The 8,122-nt window shown below is 44.1% G+C and overlaps 1 protein-coding gene across 1 annotated transcript; it reads left to right on the top strand.

Moving 5' to 3' along the window:
* The first annotated feature begins 1,489 nt into the window (after positions 1 to 1,489).
* LOC119295096 lies at positions 1,490 to 3,353 on the top strand. Its single transcript, XM_037573424.1, has 2 exons — positions 1,490 to 1,653; positions 1,897 to 3,353. The coding sequence occupies exon 2, from the start codon at positions 2,073 to 2,075 to the stop codon at positions 3,120 to 3,122; it is 1,050 nt and encodes a 349-aa protein (XP_037429321.1). The 5' UTR covers positions 1,490 to 1,653; positions 1,897 to 2,072; the 3' UTR covers positions 3,123 to 3,353.
* Positions 3,354 to 8,122: the final 4,769 nt, after the last annotated feature.

Below are 8,122 nucleotides of genomic sequence, written 5' to 3' on the forward strand. Positions count from 1 at the left end.
TAGATTTGACTAGCATATACTTATATGTAACAAAAATAATATCATTGGAAACTTACATCAAATACATATCTACCTGTATAATTTTGATGGTATATAACTTATATTTTTCTAATCAAATCTAAGGTCAAAATTCATCACAAAATATGGAGGGGACTAATAAACCTAGACGAGGGTAGTAGTCCTTACTCTCCTATTGATGTAGGGGAATTTGGAGCATGCACTCCACACTAATATGCCAAAAACTTTCCTGGATGAAGTTCTCATCCCACTCGCCACAAATATTGGGAACTCCTTCAATTGTGTGCTCTGTAATTCTGGTACTGAGGATACCATTGATCATCTTAAAATTTCTTGCCTTTTCAGTGTTGGGTGTTGGGCCAATGTTGGCATTCATTGGAATCCGAGTCTGTTTCGGATTGAGGCTATCCAATCTGCCAAGCTGGTTTTCACTGGAGACCTCTTCTTTGATAATATTGGTATTGTTCACTGGAATATTTGGAAGGTATATTCAGGCACATAAATCCAACAACTAGAGCTTGGCAGGAAAGGATTAAAGCTGGTCTTGTTTGGCTTAAATATAGAGTTGATCCCCATCTTTGGGAATATATCACCCTGCTTGCATCATCTTTGTGAGAGTCCCTCTCCATCTTGCCCCCCTGACCTGTTATACTAGTTACTTTTACTCTTATATTGTTGTCTTTAATTTCTTCTTATCCTTGAGGCTCCCCTCTTGGCTTGTACAAATGTAAACAAAAACTCTATTGTTTAATACAACATAGTAGGAGTCTCTCTTATTGTTTCTAGCTTAAAAAAAAAACCAACACACGCAGGGTCCACAAGTTCATTCACTTTTGTGAAAACTGTGTTACCTTTATTTGTCACAATTTTTCTAGAAGAGCTATTAGGGATCCAACAGTCATTCCATATGTCTATTTTCAATCCATTTTTCACTCACCAAATACACTCTTTCTTCAAGGTTTGAATTCCGTGCCAGATAATCTACCACACATATGAGTTACGACGTACCTCTCTTCAATTCACAACTTAGTATGTCAGGTGAAGAATAATATCTTGATCGCAACACTCTACTAGCACATAATGATACAAAGTTATCAAGCAGCCTCCAGCACTGTTTAGCTAATAATATCCCCAAATTGAAACCATGAATATCATGGAGTCCCATGTCACCTAGTATATCTTTTGAAACACACATCTTGCCGTTCATTCGATTTCTACCTAAGTCGTGCTGCGGTGACGAACAAAATTTGAGCTCAGGCGCAAAGCTTGACTCGGATGTGACGATATGACATGACCCTCCCCGCGGCACGTGCGGTTGACCCACGAAAGTACGCCCCGCTCTCCATCCTACGCCATTACCTACCCACCTCGCTTACATCGGAGCCCACGCCCCGAGCCCAACACCATCGCCCCACCAGTCAGTTATATAAACCTGCCCCTGAGGGCAGGGCGGCGGGTAGGGTTAGCATTTGCGCGTGGGCGCCTCCAAAGAACCACTTGTAGTTCTTCTCCGCAGCCAAATCAATGATTTGGGGAAACACCGGCAGCGGCCGCCGCAAAACAGCACCCGTTCTTCCCACCGTCTAATCCCCCAATTCTTCCTCGCATCAAGCTGTTCGATCCCGCCGATTCGAGGTTGGTATCCCGTTGCCTCGCCCCCTAATTCGTTCCATTTCGCCCCGGATTGTTTGCCTCGTTCGTTTCGTTCTGAAATTCGCGAAATTCGAGCTCGTTCGATAGCGATTGGGGATTCCCCATTTGGGTTTCCGAGCAGATTCGCCTGGCAATTCGCCGCGCCCGTCTAGTTCCCGGATCGGGAGGCAATCTTCGTGCGAGGTGGCCTGAATTCTTTTTTAACTTCGTTTTCTGATTTCGCAGGCGGGGGCTCTTCCGACCTCGTGTAATTATTGCCATTTGTCGAGGGTTAGGCGGAGATTAGCGAAGACGCTGGGTGTTGGTCGGTCGTCTAGGGTTTGCTCTCCGTGCAGCTGTTTGATTGGGTTTCGGGGGTTGCCTGCATTTCTGTTGGTTGCGTTTGGAGGTGGTGTGCCAAGATGCAGACTCGTCAGAAATTCGCTCGTGTGGACACCCAGGAGCTGAAATCCCGGATCACCAAGAAGCTGGGCCATCAGCGAGCCGAGCACTACTTCAACAGCCTCAAGAAATTCCTGAGCTTTAAGCTCAACAAGGATGAGTTTGACAAGATTTGCTTGAGTGTATTGGGCAAGGAAAATATCAAGCTTCATAATTTCCTCATTCGGTCAATCCTCAGCAATGCTTCCTTGTCCCTTGGACCGCCTAGTAAGCAGACGGTGACAGGTAACTCACAGACTAGCATGGTGTCCAATGGGCCACTGGGCAATGGCGCTCTGCCGGCGAAGATGGGGCGGTCTATCACCAGCAGGGATAGGAAGTTCGCTGATAGGCCAAGCCCCCTTGGTCCCCATGGGAAGGCGCCTCATGGTCATGGAGGCGAGGTCAGCAACTCCTGCGACATACCGAGATCTAGGGAGCAACAGAGTACCCTGGAGTTTGTTTCATCAGGGAGCAAGGTTTTGCTGGAAGTTGTCTCTGTAGAAGACGGGGAGGAGGTTGAGCAAGTGCGCAGTAGCCCAGCGTGTGTTCAAAGTCGGAGTCCCATCAGAGCTCCGTTGGGGATTCCGTTGGGGACTCCAAAGGCTCACACTCCTCAGCCTTCTACCTCTTACACTTATGAAACATGTTCTAATAAAGAGGAGTTGCCAGATACTCGGTCATTGTGGAATGTACTTCAGCACAGATTGCAAGCACAAGGCCTGAATGTATCCATGGAGTTTGCTCATGTACTGAATTCTGGGTTGAACTCACATTTAACTCGCTTGCTCAAGTCTTCTTTGGATGTCGCTAAAGCAAGGGGAATTGGAACAAGGATACCTCAAGCAAATGGAAGAGCAGGTCCATCATGGAATGGTGGACAGAACCATGGCTTTCCTTCAGAATCAGGCCAGTTCTACCAAGTTTCGTTACAAGATGTTAAGGTAGCAGTGGAGTCCAACCGGCAGTTATTGAGTTGTGATCATTCCAAGCAGCATGAGAAGCTTAGCTTTCGTCTGATGGACCAGTGAAAGTCACAAATGCAATTTTGTTGTCTGTTAGCAAATACTATCTTGACCGTATACCCTGTCTGTTATGTTTCTGTGGGCTGTGCCGCGAAACTACAGTTAGATTAAGCTGAGATGAATGAACTTGGAATAGTAGGCTCGAGTTATACATCCATGATTCTTGGACTTTGTATGTGTAAGTGAACTTTAATAACAAGTGCCTTCGCACACATAGAAAAGATCTGTCATTATGTCTTTGCTTCATTTAAATGTTAAATGTTAGCTTGTACTGGCTGAAACAAGTAGCTAATGCATCAAATGACTGTTTGCAATATTGTGTTATGTTCCTGAACCTGAACTTCCCTGTTGCCTGCATTCAGATTTGAAATATCGAATGTGTGGTTTAGCCTGGTAACCAAATGCCATGTGAAAGTGCTATTAGACTAGGGTTGTTCTCCATGCTTGCGTGCTACAGGATATAGATATCAGTTTGACTGTTCTGAGCCTTAATTTGCGTGCTAATAAGGATACCTTGCTACTTGTTGTATGATTGTATCCCAATGTCTTCAGCAAGAGGTGTAGTTCGAACATGTTAAGCTTGAACTCGACAAACTTGTTACCTAGAGCGAGCGAAAATCCTGTCTTTAAGCTCGTCAGTTAGCCCCTTAAACTCACCATGCTTATTAAAAAATTTGTAAGCTATATGGAACAAAAGAAGGGACAGCAGCAAGATAATACGGATATCATTATGCGCAAATATATTTGGTAGACATTCATTCAAGTTTCAACCAGCATCAGCCTTTAACACGGGAGTTCAAACTTCAAAGTTCACACCGCAAACATCCAACATCTGATAGTCATCTCAAAACGAAGAATCTGTCTGATATGGTGTATGATGCAATGCTGAGCTGGGACTTAGATTGGATTGGAATTAATGTGTTGTGGGCTAGCCTGTGGACTGTAGTCGAAATTCTCCAAGCTTATCGAGCCTCGAGGAGCAACTCGTTAGCTCGCTTGTTAGTTACACTTAACAGGAAAATCTGGAGCTCGTGAGTTCAAGCTAAATGAGCCGAGCTCTTCACAACTCGACTAGCTGACAAGTTTTGAGTTTTAATTCCAGGCCTAGCTAGGTGCGGTGTTAATATCTCACCATGGTGGTTTCTAGAGAGAGGAAAACTAACCACGTGGGTTGTGAATTGTGACCTTTGCGTGCTCATTTTGACGCTTCTGATCCATTTTCAACATGTGTCACTAAAGTACACATATGTGGCAAGTTCAGTGACTCCCCGATGCAATTTATTAAATGATTTATGGGGAAACATGTTACTCATATCTTCTGCTCCAGGTTAGCCGCTTTCCATTATTTTTTGTTTTCTCATTTATGCTCAAACTACTTTTGCTTTGTCTAGGGTACATGAACTACTTTGTTGATTGATCTATAACAATACCATTGATACTAGATTACTTTGTTCATCGGTTGTTTCACCCCTGCATCATCTCAACACGAAAAGCCTATACGAGTGAGTTATATAAATTACGCAATTTTTTTAAAAAAAATCAAAGCTTTTTGTTGATGCTATGACCTTAATGGTTGGGCCCGACATCCATAACAAAAACCTTTGTCATGCCTTCACAGGTTGGACCCAACAACATCGGAGGGCGTAGCTCCTCCTTGAAGGCCTTGCGATAAAAGAAAAGAAAGGAAATGGCGACTTACCTATATGTTTCTTTTCTCATATTTGTCATGGTTATGCCATTATTTTCTACATCATGTACTCTGCTTGTAAGTAGATGCATTGGTCTCATTGTGTTGTACCTTTCTTAATATAACTAGCATGGTGGCGGCGGAAGTACTTACTATTTATTTTTATATTTATGCATGTTTTTTCTTTCCATAACCTTCTTGTTGCAAAATACACGTGTTTAGACATGGATACATCCCTAAAAGGTTAGCTGCTTTACTGTAGTTTTTTTTTACCAATTACGCTCAAACTGATTTTCCTTTTTTAGGGAACACAAACTACTTTTGGTGATTAATCTAAAAAACTACTTTACTGTTGTTGTTCTTTGACTGTTTCAACAGAATATATGAGTGAGTCCTACAAATCATACAAAAGAAAATATCAAGCCTTTCTGCTGATTCTCTGGTCTTAATTGGTTTGATCGGGCATCCAGAATGAAATTAATGTCTTGACCTTCACGGATTGTAATCGACAATGTCGGAGCATTAGCATATCTCCTTCAAGACCTTGCCCCAAACGACCTAGTCATAGGTGTTTTTTGTTGTATCTTTGTCATGTTTCTTTCATTGTTGTTGTCTATCTCGTAGATCATTCTTGTATGTAAACATTTTGGTCTCATTCACTGTATCACTTTTAGTAGAACTAGCATGGTGGCCCTCGCATTGGGGCGTCATCTTTAGTGTGTCTATAAAGATAATGTAAATTAATGACCAACAAACTCTCAAACCTTCCATTTTAGTAATCAACACTTTTACTCCTCCTTCGACACTCATGTCAGTGCCTAATTACTCATTTTTTCATATCACTCCTAAGAAACCATGTACATTTACTGATATAGTAATTGTCCATAAAGCATAAGATGGTAAGTGAAGCTATAATTTTTTTATTGGTTTCCAATGGTGTATCTATCCATAGCATTTGATCAGTATTCCTTTGTGCTATGCATTAGAGTAGTATCAGTGTATATACTATATAGTGATGACTAAGATATTTAATGTATAACATTTTGTTTATAGTTGACTAAGAGCAACTCTAGCAGAGTCGCCATATTGGCAGCCACCATAACACGTATGAAGTGCCCTCCGTAGTATTATGGAGGCCACCGAGGCAAAGCGCGGACTTAGGGTGCCCCACCACGTCGATGGTGAATGATATGCACGGGGTACATGCATATGTGATGAATCAGTTCATCCTCCTACGCAACCTTCAACAAGCCACAACGATCTCATTCCTCTTCGGCGATGAGGGTGACCTCATCATGCACTTCTTCATCCTCCGAGTGGCACCCTGTCCGACCGTGGGGTAATTGACATGGTGTGAATAGGGAGGGATGTGGAGGCTGGGGGCGGCGGGAATATGAGCCAGGACAGTTTGGCGACGAACTTTTTATAGCCATGGGCAGCGGGAAAACGTGGCAGCCGGTGGGAAAAAGGGGCGAAAAACGTGACGGGTGGAGGGAAAACATGGCGGGTGAGGCGCGCGGGTAGTTGGGCACGTGGTGGCACCATTAATTTTCCCGTTTCCCTTGATTTGGGTGTATGCCCGTTTGCGCCATTGATAGGGAGAGAAGAATCAAAGATACGGTCCAAAATGCACTAGTGCAGAACCTGTTGGGGAACGCCGTAATTTCAAAAAATTTCCTACGATCACGCAAGATCTATGTAGGAGATACATAGCAACGAGAGGGGAGAGTGTGTCCACGTACCCTCGTAGACCGAAAGCGGAAGCGTTAGTTAACACGGTTGATGTAGTCGAACGTCTTCGCGATCCAACCGATCCAAGTACCGAACGTATGACACCTCCGCGTTCAGCACACGTTCAGTTCGATGACATCCCTCGTACTCTTGATCCAGTTGAGGCCGAGGGAGAGTTTTGTCAGCACGACGGCGTGACGACGGTGATGATGAAGTTATCGGCGCAGGGCTTCACCTAAGCACTACGACAATATAATCGAGGTGTGTAACTGTGGAGGGGGCACCGCACACGGCTAAAAGATCAACTTGTGTGTCTATGGGGTGCCCCCTGGCCACGTATATAAAGGAGGGGAGGGAAGAGGTGGCCGGCCCAAGGGGGGCATGCCAGGTGTGGGGAATCCTACTAGGACTCCCTAGTCCAAGTAGGATTCCCCTCCTCTTTCCTATTCCTAGTAGGAGAAGGAGGGAAGGAGGAAGAGGGGAGAAGGAAGGACGGGGGCGACGCCCCCTCCTAGTCCAATTCGGACCAACCCATGGGAGGGGGCGCGCGACCACCCCTTGAGGCCCTTCTCTCCTTTCCCGTATGGCCCATTAAGGCCCACTACTTCCCCCGACGAATTCCCGTAACTTTCCGGTACTCCGAGAAATACCCGAATCACTCAGAACCTTTCCGAATATGCCTTCTAATATATTAATCTTTACGTCTCAACCATTTCGAGACTCCTCGTCACGTCCGTGATCTCATCCGGGACTCCGAAAAAACTTCGTTCATCAAAACACATAACTCATAATACAAATCGTCACCGAACGTTAAGCATGCGGACCCTACGGGTTCGAGAACTATGTAGACATGACCGAGACACATCTCCGGTCAATAACCAATAGCGGAACCTGGATGCTCATATTGGCTCCTACATATTCTACGAAGATCTTTATTGCTCAAACCGCATAAACAACATACGTTGTTCCCTTTGTCATCGACATGTTACTTGCCCGAGATTGATCATCGGTATCATCATACCTAGTTCAATCTCGTTACTGGCAAGTCTCTTTACTCGTTCTGTAATACTACATCACGCAACTAACTCATTAGTCACAATGCTTGCAAGGCTTATAGTGACCAGTATTACCGAGAGGGCCCAGAGATACCTCTCCGAAACACGGAGTGACAAATCCTAATCTCGATCTATGCCAACCCAACAAACACCTTTGGAGACACCTGTAGAGCACCTTTATGATCACCCATTTACGTTGTTACATTTGGTAGCACACAAAGTGTTCCTCCGGTATTCGGGAGTTGCATAATCTCATAGTGTGAGGAACATGTATAAGTCATGAAGAGAGTAGTAGCAATGAAACTGTAACGATCATAATGCTAAGCTAACGGATGGGTCATGTCCATCACATCATTCTCCTAATGATGTGATCTCATTCATCAAATGACAACACATGTCTATGGTTAGGAAACATAACCATCTTTGATTAATGAGCTAGTCTAGTAGAGGCATACTAGGGACAATATGTTTTGTCTATGTATTCATACATGTACTAAGTTTCCGGTTAATACAATTCTAGCATGAATAATAAA

Source organism: Triticum dicoccoides, chromosome 4B, assembly GCF_002162155.2.
Source record: "Triticum dicoccoides isolate Atlit2015 ecotype Zavitan chromosome 4B, WEW_v2.0, whole genome shotgun sequence".
In the NCBI taxonomy this organism is placed as follows: domain Eukaryota; kingdom Viridiplantae; phylum Streptophyta; class Magnoliopsida; order Poales; family Poaceae; genus Triticum; species Triticum dicoccoides.